The 17,947-nt window shown below is 49.4% G+C and overlaps 1 protein-coding gene across 5 annotated transcripts in view; it reads left to right on the top strand.

Moving 5' to 3' along the window:
• Positions 1-2,850: 2,850 nt before the first annotated feature.
• Positions 2,851-17,947, top strand: part of Camsap1 (calmodulin regulated spectrin associated protein 1) — a 59,350-nt gene continuing 44,253 nt past the window's right edge. For 3 of the 5 annotated variants that reach the window (XM_034636069.2, XM_034636070.2, XM_034636068.2), the window contains exon 1: positions 2,851-3,092. In XM_034636069.2, coding sequence (XP_034491960.2) covers positions 2,936-3,092 — 157 coding nt within the window. In that variant the 5' untranslated portion in view covers positions 2,851-2,935. The remainder of the gene's footprint in view (positions 3,093-17,947) is intronic. The other 2 variants (XM_027942065.2, XM_071601147.1) reach the window with 2 other exon arrangements.

Below are 17,947 nucleotides of genomic sequence, written 5' to 3'. Positions count from 1 at the left end.
GCCTCCTCCCAGTTTCGTGTCTAGTCTTATGGCGCCAGCAACTCTCCGCCTCTGTCATCAGGTTTCCACCCGCATCTGGAATGTCCAGTTTGCACACACACCCCTCTTTCTGCACCCTGTCCTCCCCTTGGTTCAGCTCAGCTTCTCTGCTCTCCTCCACAGTGAAACTCCTGGAAGGAAGCTGCATACTCATTGTGGGGATTCTATCCTCCTCTGTCCCCACCCTCCCACAGAATTGCTTTCCAGGGATGCTAGGGCATCCCCAAATCCAAAGTCATGCTGAAAACTCTTGATTCTGCCCCACTTCCCTGTTCTGGCCTTTCCTATTTTAGTTAAGGATTACTCAGGTATCAGAATTGTTTAGGCCCAAAACCTGGGAACTAGATAAAATGGACACATTTCTAGAAAGACTTAACCACTGAAACTAACTCAAGGTGAAACAATCTGAACAGACCTATAGTGAATAATAATCAGTTACCCATGAACCCCCATTTCCATATGGCTGTGATGCTGAATTCTACCAAAGAATTAATGCCAGTTCTTTAAGAACTCTTCCAGAAATATATGAGGAACACTCTCAATCTGATTTATGAGGCCAGTGGTAACTGATATACCAAGACCAGATGAAGACTTCACAAGAACTTATAAACCAGTATTATTTTGAACATGGATGCAAAAAAAAAAAACCCAACAAAATAGTACTAAACCAAACCTAGGAACATATCAAGAGGAATCTATGTCGTGACCAAGGGGAGTTTATCCAGGAATGCAAGGGAGGGTCAATAACTGAAAATCAAGCAATAAAATACACTACAGTAACAGGATGGCGGGGGGAGATAGATGCAAAAAAAGCATTTTGGATTTTCTGGAGAAAATCCAACCATGTTTCATGATAAAAGACATAACCTGGAGGTGCTGGGGATATAGCTCAGTTGGTAGAGTGCTTGCCTCGCACAAGGCCCTGGGTTTGATCCCCAGCAACACACATACACACACATTCCAAACAAACAAAACAAAAACCTGGGAATAGAGAGGAACTTTTGTCTGATAAAGGGCATCCATGAAAAACCTACAGCCAGCATCATAGTGGTAAGTGGGATGCCTCCTCCAGATCAGGAATGGGATAAAGACATATGCTCTCACGCTCCCACTTGACCCTGAGCTGGAGCTTCTTTCAAGCCAGGTCTTAGGCAAGAAGAAATAAAGCACCCTCCTCCCTCGGTTGGGAAAAAGAGGTTAGCTCCCTTCACAGAAGACAAGCTCTGTGTTCAGAAAATGCTGGGAAATGCACTGAGAAACAATATGAACTAATCAATTGGTTCCCAGTTCCTTCATGATAGGAGACCAACACTTGAGCAAGCACCGCAGGTCCTCCTTGACCTCTTTCCTTCTCACCACTTGTCCCACTGTCAGTGACGCCTGCTTCACCCTTCAGAATCCTTCCTCCCTCTGCTCAAAATCCCTTGATGGCACTCCACCTCACCTAGAGGAGGACAAGGTTCTGACCCTGTAGGATCTGCTGTCCCCCCTACTCCTCACCTCCTCCCCTGACTGGGAGTAAATGTCCCCTCGTAGGGCTTTCCAGGTGGACGGGTTCTATCTACCTCTTGATGTGACATAGTGCCCATCACCGCCCAGTGTACTGCGGGTCACTCCTCTTCTGCCTGGACTCTCAGCTCCTGAGCCCTACGTCATCTGGACAGCATCTGAAAGACGGGGTCCACTTCAGCACAGCCTTCTTTCTGATAACAGGAGGGCTCTACCAAGTCCACAGAAGTTAAGAACCTCAGATCCAGGGAGGCAGGGGGCCAAGTGGCCACTCCAAGGCGTTGCGTGTCCTCTGATCTCCTGGGGCTGGTGCCCGTGGGCCAGCTCTTCTTCGAGGTCAGCACTCATTTCACAGGGATACTGTCTCCCGGATCGTCCAGACCCTGCCTGGCTGAGAATGAAGCCACGCCCGCTCGGGAGGGAGACGCACGCCGTCTTCGCGAGCGTGGGATTACGTGGGATGCCACACAACTGCCCACCTGGGGGTAGGCTCACCCGGATTGTCCAGTTGGGGGGCTCGAAGTCTCCCCAAGCTTCAAGCACTGTTGGGGTCCCCACCCAGCTACGTCGGAGAATGGGCAGTGGAAGGCGCTGTCCAAGAGAGTTGGTGTTCGACGAATTGGAGGAGCCGAGCCGGCGGTGGTGGAGGGGACCAAGCCTCAGGCCGTCCCACTGTACCTGGGGGCGGGGACGAATGACCGGGCTTAGGGCCGTTCCATTGCGCCTGGGGGCGGGACTGTAGGCGGGGCCTCAGGCGTGCGCAATGTACCTGGGGGCGGGGTGGAAGGGCGGGGCTTCAGGCGCGTGCCACGCGCTGGCGGAGGGGGCGGGGACTTACGCGCTCCCACAGCGGCTGGGGGCGGGGCTGGAGGCGGGGCTTCAGGTGTTTCCCTTGTGCTTGACGACGGGGGCGGGGCCTCAGGCGCGTCCTGTGCCCTTGCGGACGGGGGTGGGGCCGGGGCAGGCTTTCGGGCTGTCTACTGCGCCTGCGGACGCCGGGGGTGTCAGGGTTAGGCCGGGGGCGGGGCCGCGGGCGGCGCGCTCTGCGCCTGCGGAAAGGGGCGGGGCTGCTGTGGCTTTCAGTGCGCCTGCGCAAGGCAGCGGCGGTGCGCTCGCTCCCGCCCGTTGGCCGCCGCCTCAGCCGCCACCTCCCGGGGCCGCGCACGCGCCGCCGCCGCCCCCGGCCCGCGCCCGCGCCCGCCCGCCGCATCCTCGCCGGCCCGCTCCGCGCCTCTTCGGCCTCGGCTCGGCGCCCGCATCATGCAACAACAGCTCGGGCGGCGGCGGCGGCGGCGGCCGTGAGGCGAGGGCCGTGCGCCCGGCGGGCCGGCGCGGGAGGGCGGCGGCGCCTTTGTTGCGGCCGGGCCGCCGCGGCCTTTGTCTGCGGATGGTGGACGCGGGAGGCCGCCCCGCCGCCGAGGGCTGGCGGAGGATGGAGGCCCCGCCGGACGGCGCTGACCTGGTGCCGCTGGACCGCTACGACGCGGCGCGGGCCAAGATCGCCGCCAACCTGCAGTGGATCTGCGCCAAGGCCTACGGGCTAGGTGCGCGGCGGGCGGGGGGCGCGGGCGGAGGGCGCCTGGCGCGGGGGCGCCGGCCGCCCGCTGGCCGCGGTCCCGAGCGGTGGCCAGAGCGCCTACGGCGAGGCTCGCCGCAGAGGGACGCCCTGGACGCCCAGGCGACCCGTTCGCCACCGGTTTTGGTGGTTGCAGATCTTGGGCCGCTGACTCCCAGGCCCGCAGCTGGGCCTTGCACGGATTGCGTGGATCTTAGCGATCCCTCCGGTAATTCTGGTCGCGGAGCTGGGTGATCCTGCGACGGAGTTCTTGGTGAGGCCTAAGGTGCTTAGTGGATTAAGGCGGTCTGATTCCTGCTCCGGGAACTTTGCAAACCAGGTGGTGCGCCAGTGCCTTGATTCCTGGCTTCCTCTATTAATTAACCTTAGGTGCTTTGTTTCAATCCAAAGTTAGGGGTTAACACTGGTGTAAGCCTCTTAATTTGAAGCACGAATTAATTGCTTTTATTCTGGTGATAAATGACTGATTCTAGAGCAAGACTGAAGGGCAGAGGTAGCCCTTGGAGAAAAGGGTTAGTTGACCAGTTTTGAGAACTTGCTGAGCAGGCGTTCGGTGTGACAGTGGCCTGTGCCTCAGTCCGCCTCGGGTTAGTCATAAGCACAAACACGTTTTGTGAGTCTCAGATTAAATACACGCTTTATTATTTTTAAAAAATATTGTTTAGTGTCAATGAACCTTTTTTTGTTTATTTATATGCGGTGCTTATAACCCAGTGCCTTACACATTAGCAAGCGCTGTCCCGCTGAGCCAGCCCACAGCTTTATTTTAAACTCGTTTTTGTGCTGTGTAAGTAGCAGTTGGAAAATGATTCTTTCCTTTCTTTTAGAATTTTCAGTTTACGATCATTGTTCCCTGGTTATGTTGAATTTCTCTCAGGTTCTGTATGGTGGTGGAAAAATGCTGCCACATACCTGACTTTAAGTGGAATTGATAAAATGTACATGTAACACCTTAGAAAATGACACTGGAGTGTCGCTGGGTGTTGGGCACCATCCACCCAGTGGCTTCAGGCACCCCTGCTGGCTGGCCCCTCCTGTGCCTTCCACAGTGATGTCTTCTGAGGCATCTGTATTCCACGATGTGTGCTTAGGTTCCTCCTTCATCCAAGCTCACTGAATTTTTTTCCACGTTGTGTAATATTTCACCAAGGCTTGTCCACCATGTGCCACTCTGACGATTATGGGTGCTGCTCAGTTCAGATTTTGTTGTTAAACCTGGTCAGTTCTTGGGCATGACTTACAGGCCTGTGTGCAAGGTTCACCTCTGTGGTTTTGAGGTTGTGCCTGCTTAGGCTCTCCTGATGAATTGTTAGACTCAAATATTTAACAAAAGGGGCTTCCGTCATTTGCGCTCTCAATTTGTTGGTAAGGCCAGTGTCTGTTTTATTGCTTTCAGCCTTGGCATTCATCTTGGATCTTGTTAGCTATCCAGAGGTAAGTGTTGTCTCAGAAGGTTGTATCTGGTCGGTCTAGCTTATCAGTATGGGTTGCTCTTGGGTATTCTACCTCATTGGAGAGAGAATCAAAACCTGGCACTGGGCTGTAAGTTGGAATTATTGGGAGGTGGGCATGTGAAGACTAGAGACACTGGTAGTAACTGAAGATCAGGTACTTTCAAATGTCCTGGGATGGAGCCGGGATGGCTGTGCCAGTTGGAGACAGGACTTTAGCTAACAGTGCATATCACTCTGGCTTTAGGAGATCCGTATTCCATCCATTTTTGCTCAATGAGAAATTTTCTGTTTTGAAGGGGAGTAGATGTAAAAAAAAAAAAAAAAAAAAAGGAAACTCTCTTTAAATTTACAAATTTGAAAGGTCCCAATTCAGATGACCAAGGAAACTCGCCGTGGCTCAGTTGAAGGAATTTTATGTATGCTGTAGTCAAGGGGGTCCCAGCTGGGGTGTCATTTCGCTATAGCTGGTGTGGGGTTGTGTCTTCCATCAACTGGGTGGGGAGTGATTTTAGCAGGATATGTAGATTGTTTCCCCTCAAACTTTGATCCTAATACAGGGGTGAATCTTTGTTATCCTCCACTACCTCTGCAGCTTATGTGCTTTTCACTGAAAGCGACACTTCCAGTCTGGGCACTTCAGTGGTTAGTCAGTGTGGGCAGGCTTGCTGGGAGAAGTGGCTTAGGTGTTTTATAGGTATACAGTTGTTTCTTAGGCTGTGAAGTGAAACCAGCTTTCCTTTTGTGTAGGAATTGAAAGCATGCCAAACTCTAGGGCTGGTTGTGAAGGCCACCTTCTTGGTTTGCCTCTGGGGTTCTGTGTCCCTGGGCACCCGGCTGCCATCTGTATAATCAGTGGCAGGCTCCTGGTGCTCACCCTGCCAGGCCTCAGGCATTGGATTATGCCGAAATATTTCCTCCAGCTTAATCTGGCTCTGGTGCCACAGCCAAGACTCGTGGGCTGTCCTGTCCTGTGCTTTTATTTGTAGGTCCACCTCCCTCTTTTTTTGGTAACTCTCATGTTTCATTGACAGTCTTTTAATATTTTTTAGAAGTAACTTATTGGATATGTTGAAAATTCTTCACTTTAAGAAGTCTAAGAGAAGAGGAGTCTGGTAACATTTAGGGTGAAAATCGTAATAAGTTAGTAACAAGTTTAAAGGGTGACTCGAAATGCTATTTACTTTACAGAATCAAGTGCTGGACTGGGGTTGTGGAATTCCAGTCCACTGTGCATTTCACATGTGCCCTACTCTCAGGGACAGTGGGGGACATCAAATCTTGTTATCCCAAGGACAGTTCTGTGTCTGATCTGGCTCTTAGTCATTGCAAGGTTTCTGTGTAGCTCCTTGGAAACCCACGTGCTTTTGCCCTGGAGCTGAGCTGCTGACACCTGGCACTGGGCGGCAGCTCAGCCTTCTGTCCTACCAACACCCACTGGGCTAGATAGTGGCTGCTACCTGCCCAGGGTCCCTGTGGTGGGGAATGCTGCACCCCGCTCCCTCCCTCTTGCTCTCCCACTCTGGCTAGAGTCATTTAAACAGCTGATTTGACAGGCACGTGTGGAGTGAGAGATCACAGTCGCTTGTGCGTTTAAACCGGCCAGCTCGTACGTACGTACGTGGAGAGTGTTGGAGCCGCTGCGGGCTGCTTCATCTTGTAGGCATTAAGAGTAGCTTTGACCCTGGTTTGTTTAGTTGCAATTAGGGGCAGAACCCTTCGTTATCAATTCCAGGGGGTTGCTTGCTGTTTTGTTGTAGATTGGTCAAAAGGAGTTCAGTGCTGGGAGCCCCTTTCTAGCTCCAGAGCTGGTGTGGAGTCTCTCTCGCTTCGTCCCTGGACTGGGGCGCGTCTTCCTGGGAGCAGCCTTCTCCTGACAGTTTCAGAAGCATATTGCCAAATTCTTCCAGGTGATTATTTGTTTAGGTTATGAGTTTATTACTTTAGATTGTGTTTTTAAATAGCCTTTGTTGTTCTTGGAAAGGAGTTGAGTACTTCTGGGCTGGGTTTAAATGAGCGCTGTTAGGTGGAACTGAGGCTGCAGGGCCAGCGGCTGGTCCTCTGAGTGGCATCTGAGAACTGCCTGTCTGGTTATGTGTGCAGCTGTGCGTGGCTGGAGTCCTGGTCTTGCCTGGAGCTCTGTGTCCACCTTGCTGGGTGCTCAGGTGCTTCTTGAATGGGGGAAGGGGAAGATGTGTTTTGTAGTTCTGTCCTGGTGGCCAGAAGCGGGTGGATTCATATTTTCAAAGATAAGTCAGTTTGTAAATGGTCTCTTTCCTAGCTTGATGCCTAAGTGAAGTATTAGCCCAAGAATGGAAATCCATCTTTGAGTTTGGTCAGTTCTAACTCTTTAAGTTCAAGTGACTCTCTAGAGGGCTGGCCTCATGGTGCTTCAGGGTATAAGCTTTGGGCAGACGTCTCTGAAGGGCTGGCCCTTAGTTCTTATTGCTCATGGCCTTCTGCCATGGACTATTCTTGTGGCCTAGTAGTGCTGTGTGCCAGCGCCCTTCCCCATCACCTAGCTGCACTGTGGAAAAGCATGGATTGCTGTCATTTTCATTGTTAGGGTGGCCAGAATGGAGCCAGTGTCAAGTCATAACCAATGACAAATGAATGGCCACCCTGTGCATTGTTTTTTATTATAGGAAATACAGAGGGGGATTTTTATTTCCTGCTTTGTTGATTAAAGTCCCCACAAAATATGGACAGACACAGAGGAAACAGGAATAATGCAGGGGTTAGAAGATGACTGCATGATGAGACTGGGGGCTGCAAAAGAGGAGCCTCCAGGTGCATGGGGTGGGAGGGTGCCGGGACAACAGGCTTTGAAGGATGGAGAAGGCTTGGGTAGCCCCCAGGGACACAGGGGAGGGTATCTGGTTGCACCCTTGCAGCGGCAGAGTGTTTTGGGGGCACTGAGTGGATTAATCTTGTTGAGGCAGACAAGTCCACAAAACTGGTGGATTGAAAGAGTAGGCGATTGGTTGGAAACAGTCTGGGGCCAGGTTGTTTATGGCATTCAGGCTGCCTGGGGATTGTTTGGTGTGTGCCTGGGAAGATGTTTTTAGCAGGTCAGAGTGGGAGGAGGCCATGGACAGGTGGACCATCTGGGAACTGAGTCTCTGAGGCTGAAAAAGCCACAGCGAATTAGGGGGGTGGATTGAGCCAGGAGACACTATGAAAGCAGAATCCAGGAGACTGGATTGTGACAGTTGTGCAGGAGGTTGAGTTAGGGCCGCTGGGTTGGCAGTGTTGGCTGAACATGGGGACCATCATACCCTTGGCGGGAATGGTTACAGGCTTGCTCTTGGTTCGTTCATTCGTTCGTTCCTTCCTTCCTTCCCAATTCCCTTCCCTTCCATTCCATTTTATTTATTTTTGGTGCTGGAGGTGGAACCCAGGGCCTTCCTTGCATGTTAGCAAGCACTATACCACCTAGGTATACCCCCAGTACTAGTTAGAGTCTTTGTGTCATGGAGATTTCTACTCTTATGGCTTCTCTTGACCTATACAGAAAGATGATGTTTGAGTTTTTATTTCTGAGCTCCCACCTGGCCCTTTTTTTTTTTTTTAAAGAGCTTAACCTTTATTTTAATTTGTATTTGGTGCTGAGGATCGAACCCACTGCCTCACCATGCCAGGCAAGTGCTCTGCTACTGCTGCACAACCCCAGCCCTGGCCCTCTTTTTTAAATGATGCTGGGGATGGAATGCAAGGCCTAGAGCATGCTAGGCCTCTTTTTCATGTGCTTCTCACCTATGGTGGTTTCGGTCCACATGAAGCCCATCATAAATCAAAAATATCACGATGTCAGAAACACATTTAATACACCTAACCTCCTGATTGTCATAGTCTGCAGCACAGCACACTGGAGTAGTGATTTCTGGTCCTTGTGGTCCCGAATCATGAGGGAAAATGATTTGGCATTTTGCTAAGTCCCCAAAGAGATCAGAATTCAGAGTTCAAAGTGCAATTTCTGCTGAATGCATGCTGCTTTGTACCATCAGGAGGTTGAAAACAGTGGTTAACCTTGAACCATCACCAGTCAGACCATTAAGCTAGTGTGCTTGAGTATTCCCTGGGTACTGCAGACTTGACCAATCAAAATTAGACTTGGGTCTGTTCAGATGAGGAGCATGTGCTGTGACCTTGGGTCCCGCTGTGCTTCTCAGGCCTCAGGTAATGCTGGGCTAGCCATGTATGCAAAGACTTATAAGGAAAGTTCTGGTGGTTCCCTGTCTAGTGAGGGGCAGATGCCACCGGGAGGGTATATGAAGAGTGAGAAGACCTCCCTGGAGGGCATCTACAGTGTTCCCTTAAAGAAAGTGGAACCCAGTGAGTGGCCCGGTGGGTAAAAACCAGGGCAGAGGCAGGGAAGGGGAATGGCGGTGGCTGTGGTGTTTTACTAAGGGAAAGGCTAGTGGCAGTTGGAGCGCACAATTAGACTGGATAAGATCTGGGCCAGACCTTGGAATGGCTCCAGTGGCTGATTGATCAATTGATGAGTCCTCGCCTGGGCCTTCCTGTGTGTGAAGTGGAGCCGTGGAAGTTTCTGAGGAGGGAACAGATGTCTCACTGTTTAGTCTTTGCTAGGGTACCATAGCTACTGCCCACTGTAGGTATAAGATGCAGATTTATTTTGTACCTTTGAGAAGACCACTTTTATAGAGTTGTAATTTACATGCACTAAGTTACACATTTTGTACCTTTATCTATCTATCTATTTTTATGTGGTGCTAAGGATCTAACCCAGTGCCTCACACATGCTAGGTGAGTGCTCTACCACTGAGCTACATCCAGCCTTAAGATGCACATTTTTGAGAATACAGTTAGATGGGTTTAAAGGAAGGCACACTGCTCTGACCCCTGCCACAATTGAGAGAAAGCATTTCTTTCTCTGCCTGAGGTTCCCCAAGAGTCCCCCAGGGCTTCCCTGACCTGCTTCCTTTTGCAGCACATCAGACCTGTCTTTCTGGAGTTTCCTGCCATCTAAGCACACAGCGAGGACCTGCTATTCCTTGCTGGATGCAGGATATTTGAGATTCGAGCAAGCGAGCCCTAGTAGGCTTCCATCTGTGTCCTGCCCACATTGACCTCTCCGTTCACCTATAATGGTTACGTGGATGGTTTCCAGTTTAGGGCTCTGATGAGTAAAGTGGATGTGAACCTTCATTTTTGTGGACAGGTGTCTTCATTTGTCTTGCACAGGTAGACATGGCATTCTCACTCAGGAGATGAGTGTGTGTGTGAAGTCATAGGAAAGGGCCTGCTGTTTATAGAGGGGTGGCGTTGGTGCTTCCCATTAGCAGGGCGCTGGGGCTCAGTGAGCTCCCTTCCCATCGGTGCTTGTCAGTCCTTCCCTGTCATTGTCCAGGTGGGTGGACTGTGCTGTCTGTGCCTTTACTGTGCATTTCCCCCAAGACTAAACATGATGGGCATTTTAAAATGCGGATTTTAGGCCTTTCGAATATCTTTTCTATGAAATACCTTTTAAAATCATGGCCAGTTTTATTTTGAGATCATTGTATATTGACGTGGTTGTAAGAAACACTGCAGAGATCTGGGTGCCCTTACTTGATTCCCTAGGGGTAACTTCTTGCAAAACTAGTGAAGTATTATAACCAGCATGCTGATCTTAGAATGACCCAGGTGTGGAACCTTCCCTCCCTCTGGCCTCTTCTCTGGCCCTTTTATGCCATACCTGCCTCTTCTGCTTCCTTGGTCTATTTCACTTGGTTTCTTCAGGCTTAGGGCTTAGTATGGGTTTTTGCATGAGGGATTTAGCCAGGGATGCTCTATTCTGCCCTTTTTAAATTTTATTAATTTTTATTTTGAGACAGGGCATTGCTAATTTGCTGAGGCTGGACTTGAACCTGCAGTCCTCCTGTCTCTGTCTCCCGAGTTGCTGTAATTATAGCATGTGCCACCACACCCTGCTAGGAGCTTAGATATTGATTTGAGAGCAGGACCTTTTTCTGATGTAAGCAGTTACTGTCAGCATTACCACCTTCACTGTATCTCACATATATTGATAGGTTATATTTTCATTTTCATTTGATTCTATCTATCTTTAATTTTTTTCCTTTGATGCTTCCTCTTTGGCCCATTGTCTTAGTCCATTTTGGGCTGCTGTTACAAAATACCTCAGGGTAATTTGTACATGACAGAAATTTATTGTTCACATTTCTAGGGGCTGGGAAGTCCAATGCCGCATTCTGGCTGGGCACAAAATCACGAGCCACCACACACCTTGTAGATTCAAACAGCAACTCTTTATTCCCGAACTCACACCAGCACTCTACACATGTTCTGGGGAAATCTACATTCTGGGCCAAATCCATGTTCTGGATCCCAAATACCCTCTGAATCCCGTGAGAACTCAAGGAGCGAGCGGCGAGCCTGAGGCAGCAGGATACGCCCTATTCCCAGCAGGGTACACCTTAAACCTGGAACCTCCCTAAACCCAAGGAGAGCCCTAAACCCTGATCCGCCCTAAACCGGGATCCGCCCTGGTCCTTGAGCAAGGTCACCTTACATGCAGTGTCACTGCAAATGACCTGGGTCAATATGGAGAGTCCTTCCTCTAAGCAACATTGGGTAGGCTGACAAAGAAATTGCCATGTGTCATTCCTACTTGGCAATGGCTCTCAGCAGTCCAGGATCGGGCACCAGCAGACTCTGTGCCTGGCCCATTTCCTGTTCATAGATGGTGCCTTCTCTGTGTCCTCACCTGGCAGAGGGAAGACAGGTTCCTTCTCCTCTCTGCAGGATGTGCACCCCATTCATGAGGCAGGGCTCATCACCTAATCACCTCCGGAGGGCCCCACCTCTTCCTACCATCATAACCACCGGGGCACAGACATTCAGACCATAACACTTAGGAATCATTTATTAGTATAATTTCCAAGGGATTATAGAGATTTTCTTGTTTTCTTGCTTTTATTTCTAATGTGATTTTACTTTTACAGTAAGATAACAAACTGATTTCTATTATTTTAAACTTGTTAGTGTTTGTTCCAGAATGTGCTCTGTTTTGGCGAACGATCCATTGGCATTTGGGAAAAAAATGAGTATTCTGTGGTTGTTGGGTGGAGAGCTCTTTATAGCCAATGGGATGCCATGTTGGTTGTGTTCATATTTATAACCTTGTAGATTTTATGTCTAGTATTTCTGTCAGTAGCTGGCAGAGGGTATTCTTGGTCTTACTTGTGGGTTGATCTTTCTTACCATTATGTAATGATCTCTACGTCTTTAGTAGTTTTCTTTCTACTTTATCTCATAGCCGTGTTCGGTGGTCCCTACTTATCTGTGCATTTGCTTTGCACAGTTTCAGTTACCCATGGTAAACTGTGCTCTGACAGTATTAAATGAAAAATTTAGAAATAAATAATTCCTAAGTTTAAGATTGCCATTTTGAGTAACATGATGAAATCTTTCATATCCTGCCTGGAACATGAGTCATGCTTTGTTCAGTGTGTCCATGCTGTATACACTACCCTCCCCTTAGTCACTTAGTAGTTGTCTAGGTCATTAGATCATGGTTTTGCAGTGCTTATATTTGACCCTCATTGTACATGATAATGGCTTCGAAGAGCAAGAATAACAATGATGGCAGTTTTGTTATGGTAGTTATGATTTTTGTTTATTTATTTATTTATTATTATTTTTTGTGCCAGAGATTGAACACAGAGGTGCTTACCCATTGAACCACATCCCCAACCCTTTTTTAATTTTTGAGACAGAGTTTTGCTAAATTGTTTAGGGTTTCACTAAGTTGCTGAGGCTGCCCTTGAACTTGTGATCCTCCTGCCTCAGTCTCCTGAGCCACTGGGATTATAGGCATGTGCCACCATACCCAGCATAATTGTTTTATTTTATTATTAGCTACTGTTGTTAACTTCTTATGGTGCTTAATTTATAAACTTGGTATCAGCCAGGTGCAGTGGTGCACACCTGTAATCCCAGTGGCTTGGGAGGCTGAGACAGGAGGATCGAAGTTCAAAGCCAGCCTTAGCAATGGTGAGGCACTAAGCAACGTGGTGAGACCCTGTCTCTAAATAAAATACAAAATAGGGGTGGGGATGTGGGTCAGTGGCCAAGTGCCCCTGAGTTCAATTCCCAGTGCCAAAACAAAACAAAACAAAAAAAACCTTTATTGTAGGTCTACCACGATATCATATCTCCCCTGGGGTTCTGGGACTATGTCCCTGAGGATGGGGGCGGGGGGCACTGTAACTCTCTTCTTTCTTTTTTTTTTTTTTTTTTGGTGCTGGGGATCGAACCCAGGGCCATCCTTGTGCATGCAAGGCAAGCACTCTACCAATTGAGCTATATCCCCAGCCCCTTTCTGCTTTTTTAAAAATAATTTTTGCATGGTATATCTTTTCCTACTCTTTTACTTTAACTCATGTCATAGAATTTGAAGTGAGTTTCTTGTGAATAGCTTATGGTTGTGAGCTCTTTTTAAAATCCAGCCTGCCAGTTTCTGTCTTTTAATTGTTGTGTTTGGATTTAATGTGATTGTTGTTATGTTAGGACTTGAGAGATGTTTTATAATTTATTATTCGTTCTATTTCCTGTTCCTGTTTCTCTTTGATCTGGGTTATACATTTCTGTTTAGTTTCTTTGTGGTTGCTCTGGGTGTTATGGGGAGGTATGTGTCTTAAGACAGTTAATGGTGGTGGTGTTTCACTATTATCAGTGAAACATGGAAACTTTTTTTTCCGTTTAGGTCCCTTTACCTTACCCACTTTTTTTTTTGTACCCAGGATTGAACCATCCATGGTTCTTAACCACTGAGTCACATCCCCACCCCTTTTTATTTGTGATTTTGAGACTGGGTCTTACTAAGTTGCTTAGGGCCTTCCTGAGTTGCAGAGGCTAGCTTTGTACTTGCAGTCCTCCTGCCTTAGCTTCCTGAGTTGCTGGGATTACAGGTGTGGTTTCTTTTTTACTCCCCCACTGCTGGGGATCAAACTCAAGGCCTCCTGCATGCCAGGCAAGTGCTGTACCCCTGAACTACATCCCCAGCTCATTTATTTATTTCTCAGATGTTCTCACCAAGTTGCCAGGCTTGGCCTTGAACTTGGGATTCTCCTGCCTCGGCCTTCTGAGTAGCTGGAATTACAGGTGTGGCCATCATGCCTGGCTTATCTTTTAAGCTTATTGGAGACACATTCTTTTATTTTCCTTCATATGAGAATATGTCTATTTCCCAGTTTTTCCTTAAGAATAGCTTTGCTGGATGTGGAGTTTTTGGTTGACAGTTCTTTTCCTCCAGCATTTGAAAAAATGTGTGCCAGTTGCCCGTGGCTGCCATGGCTTCAGATGAGACCCCCTGCCATTGGAGTCTTTGGAGGGGGTGTCCCTCTTTATGCAGTGTGCCCTCTCTGTGTGACTGCTTCAAAATATTTGTAGTTTAGAAGTGTGAGTACAATGTGTCTTGGCACGAGTCTCTCTGGGTTCTTCCTACTTGGAGTTTACTTTATCTTGAAATTGGTGGGTTTATACCATCAGCTATGCATGGGCAGGGCTCAGCCATCGTGCTGCCAGTGCTCTTGAGCTGTGTGCTTTCCCCTCTCCTGGGCTCAGGAAGCACACAGCTGGCCTTTGGTTGCTCCCCCGAGGTCCCTCAGCTCTGCCCCCACTCTTCCAGTTTTCTGTCTGCTGTTCAGGTGGGTGGATGCTGCTGACCTCAGGTTCAGTGATTGTGTCTTCTGTCATCACCGTCCTGCAGTTGAATCCTTCCAGTGAGTTTTTAAATGTCTGTTACTATATTTTTTATTTCTATATTTGATGCTTTTAAAAAATTTCTTTCTGTGTTGAAATTTTCTAATTTTGTTTCAGAATTTGTTATATCTTGTAGAATCATTATAGTTGCTTTAAAATTCTCGTCAGATAATTACTGCATTTGAATCATCTTGGGGTTTGTGTCAGTTGGTCACCTTTTCTTTCTAATATGGTTTTCAATTATTTCCTGGAGACTTTGGCTGTTGTGTTAGAAGATTTTGGGTTCTTAGGCTTCTTTTATTTTAGCAGCAGTGCCCTGTTGAGGTTTGCTTGCAGCCGTGGCCTCCTTTTGTGGGCTGTGGTCCAGCGTGGCACTGTCTCCAAGCCTTGTGCTATTTCAGTCTGCTCCCACTGGGCCCTTCTGGTGTGGCCGAGGGCAGGAGGAGCTTTGTGGGGCTCACTGTGGTTTTCGGTCCTGCCTCTAGTAATGGAGCACGTTTCCCAAGCATTGGTTATGGGGTGGTTTCCTTTGTGGGAGCATGGGGGGAGGCCCCTCATGACTGACAGGGAAAGAGAATATCTTCTTGACCACGTGCTTATGGTGGGACACCACTTGCCGGGTTCCTCTGGCACAGGTGACTGTGGCTTTGGGGAGGGGTGTTTTAGGCCTGATGGGGAGGAAGAGCAGGTCTGGCTGGTTTTCTATCGTGCCATCTCTTGCTAGGGTCCCCTGGCTGCTTATTTTTATAGAGGCCTTCTATTAATCCCCTGCCCCTTTGAGTCTGGGCCGGGATGAGCTGCCCGCTGCCAGGTTTGCTCTACCGGGAGTCAGCAGACACCAGGACTGGCCCCTGCTGGCTGGGGGTGAGGTGTCCCTCTCTAGGTCTGTGCCCCAACCAGCATCCCCCTCTTGCCTTTGAACTATTCTGGGGTTTGTAGCTGTTCTCTGTGCAGAGGAGGAGGCAGAGATCAGCCTGCTCTTCTGGTCTGATCAGAAACCCCTTCTAGCTGCTTGAAAAAGCATCTGTCTTTGGGTCCATCAGCATCTCTGTGCTGTCTTTGATGTGTGGGTTTCTTTTTTTAGTCCTGCTGGCATTTTGTAGTGCTTCTTGAAGATGTGGTTTTGTGAATTTTACAAGTACCAGGACATTCTCATCCAGTATCTGTTAAAGTGCTGCTTCTGCTCGTGACTTTCTTTTCCTGGCCTCCAGGTGCAGTTCCGAAGCACCGACAGGTCTGTCGTTCACCTCCTGGTCGTCTTTCTACTTCTTTGTCTCGTTGTTTTCCACTTACCTTTATCTCAGTCTGAACTGTTCAACAATCCATTGCATAAAACCAAACCCTGCTCTAGAATTTCTAGTTTGTCCTTTCTCTAACTTGTCAGGGTCTTTTTCCTTCTTTTTGAAAATAGCCTTTCCACTTTTCTGCTAAAATTCCTTCCTGTCTTTTCCCCTCCACTGTCTTAAACACAGTACTTTAGAGTTGTGGCTGATGGCTCACACTGTAGCTCCTGAGGTCCTGTTTCTTCCTTGTGAATTCTGTGGTGGTGTTGTTTTTTAAATTTTTTTTAAAGTTGTGGAATTTTAATTTGTTGCTCTTGTTTTTATTTCAATCTGCTCCCACTGGGCCCTTCTCTGCTGAGAACTTCTGTTTCCCACTGACTTTAAGAGTTTTGCTTGTCCCTTCTAGAACTGGCCATGGTCTTAGATAGCCCCACCATCTGGGACCTCTTGAAGCTGGGGCCTGTCAGTTGCCTTTTTCCTTGAGGACTGGTCATGTTTTCTCAGTTCTTTGTATGCTGGGTGTTTATGGGCTGTGGCATGGGGTGAGGTTCTTTGCTGGGTACTGTTCATCTCCTGTGGTGAATGTGGATCTTCTTCCTTTGCAGCTGGGTAGCAGTAACCTACTAGGGTCAGACTCCGAATCTGCCTGGCCACATGGGCAGACATTCAAGGATCATTCCCCCTCAAGGCCTTTGTGGTGCCTTTGGGTCCATCCTAGGCATACAGCTCAGGAGCCGGCCCATAATGGCCCAGCTCCTATACGTGGTTGGGACCCACCACACTCTGTGGCTCCCGGTAACCCCTGCACCTTACCCTCTGGCTAGAAAGGCAGTTTTGGCTGCTGTGAGTAGGGTGACAGACACAGGGTGGGAGAGAAAAGGGAAACACCCCACTCTCCAGCTTTAGGGGTTCCTCTCCTGGGGAGGCCCAGAGGGCAGGTTTCTCTTGGGATTCACTGGTCCCATCACAGTCCTGTGGCTGGGCACCCTCAGGTCCACAGTGGCTGCGCACCCTCAGGTCCACAGTGGCTGCCCTCCCCACTGTGCCTGCTGTTGCCCACTTTGCAGAGCCCTCAGAGGCTTTGGTTGTAGGCCATGGGGAGAGGCTGCACTACTCAAGTCTGTCCACTGTGGGGCACCGCCTCTGTTGCCCCTTGTTGCTGCTGCCTTTGCTCACCCTGTCTTGTCATTTTGCCCACCTGCTTATTTTTCTTTGGGCACCAAACATTGTATTTGGAAGTGTGGGAATAATCTGAGGCCGAAGGTGGCATTCTCCTGCAGGGGGCATTGAGACCTGCTTGCAGCTGTCGCGCCCTCCCACCTCAGGAGGCTCCAGAGCTGGCCCGGGTCCTTGGCTCCGTTCCCAGCCCAAAGTGTGTGGGTGGTTCCACCAGGCAGGCCCATGGGTCCCAACTTTGTCCCTAGAAGCGAGCTAGGTGCTGGAAGTATGGCTGCACTTTCCTGCCACCTCTTCTAGGAAAGAAGAGGGAAACCAGGAGAGAGCGCGAGTGTCTCAGGTGAAATGGCCTCCGCCTTGGCTCTCAGGACTCTGGTTCCCCTGGATGTGGCTGGGCTGACACAGCCTTGAGCAGGGGTTATGGTCACGCTGCTCTCTGCTTGCTGGCCAGAATCCTGGAAGTGGACCTCCCACGTGATCTAAGGGACTCCTGTGCTCGGGTGCCACGGCTAGCTCTTACTTCCCTGTGTTCCGACGGGTTACTTGGCTGTGTCTCAGTCTCAGGGGTGACTGTGATACATGTAGGATGGCCCTGTCCTCCTGGAGGAGCTGTCCCTGCACTGTGGCCATGAAGCCTGATGAGGGTGGCAGGTGGTTGTGCATGGTGAGCCCTCTGCTCAGGTTGGTCCCCTGTGTCGGGAGGATCTGGTGTCTGGGGATGCTGAGCTGGCCCCAAGGGGAAGCCAGGCCTTGCTGGGGAAGGTGGAAGGCTGTGCGAGTTCCTGCCCATCTTTCTGTTCCCCGGCACCTGGCTTTTGGTTTCCCTCACAGGCTTCTCTGTCCCCAGAGTTTTGTGTTTTGTGTTAGTGTTGTTTATCTCAGGGGTTGCCCTTACTGTGGGAAGCACATTCAGATGCTTTCTCTAAAGCCTTTGTAGGGCAGTTCCGCCATCCGGCTTCTACTGATAGTGTTTCTTTTGGGGGCTTTGGGTTTCCCTGCTTGTTCTTTCTTCCTTGCGTTATTGTGGGTGACGTGTGGATATCTGAGAGATTCTGCTTTGCAGTTGTGGGCTTATTGGAAAGCTGGGATAGGCTGGTCTTGCTGGCTTTAGCAGCTGGCCCACCAGGTTGTTGGCTGCAGCTCACCGTCTACCCTGTGGCCCTGCTGGGTGGTCGTGGAGTGCC

Source organism: Marmota flaviventris, chromosome 13 (assembly GCF_047511675.1).
Source record: "Marmota flaviventris isolate mMarFla1 chromosome 13, mMarFla1.hap1, whole genome shotgun sequence".
NCBI lineage: Eukaryota > Metazoa > Chordata > Mammalia > Rodentia > Sciuridae > Marmota > Marmota flaviventris.
This window is presented reverse-complemented; position numbering and strand designations above follow the sequence as displayed.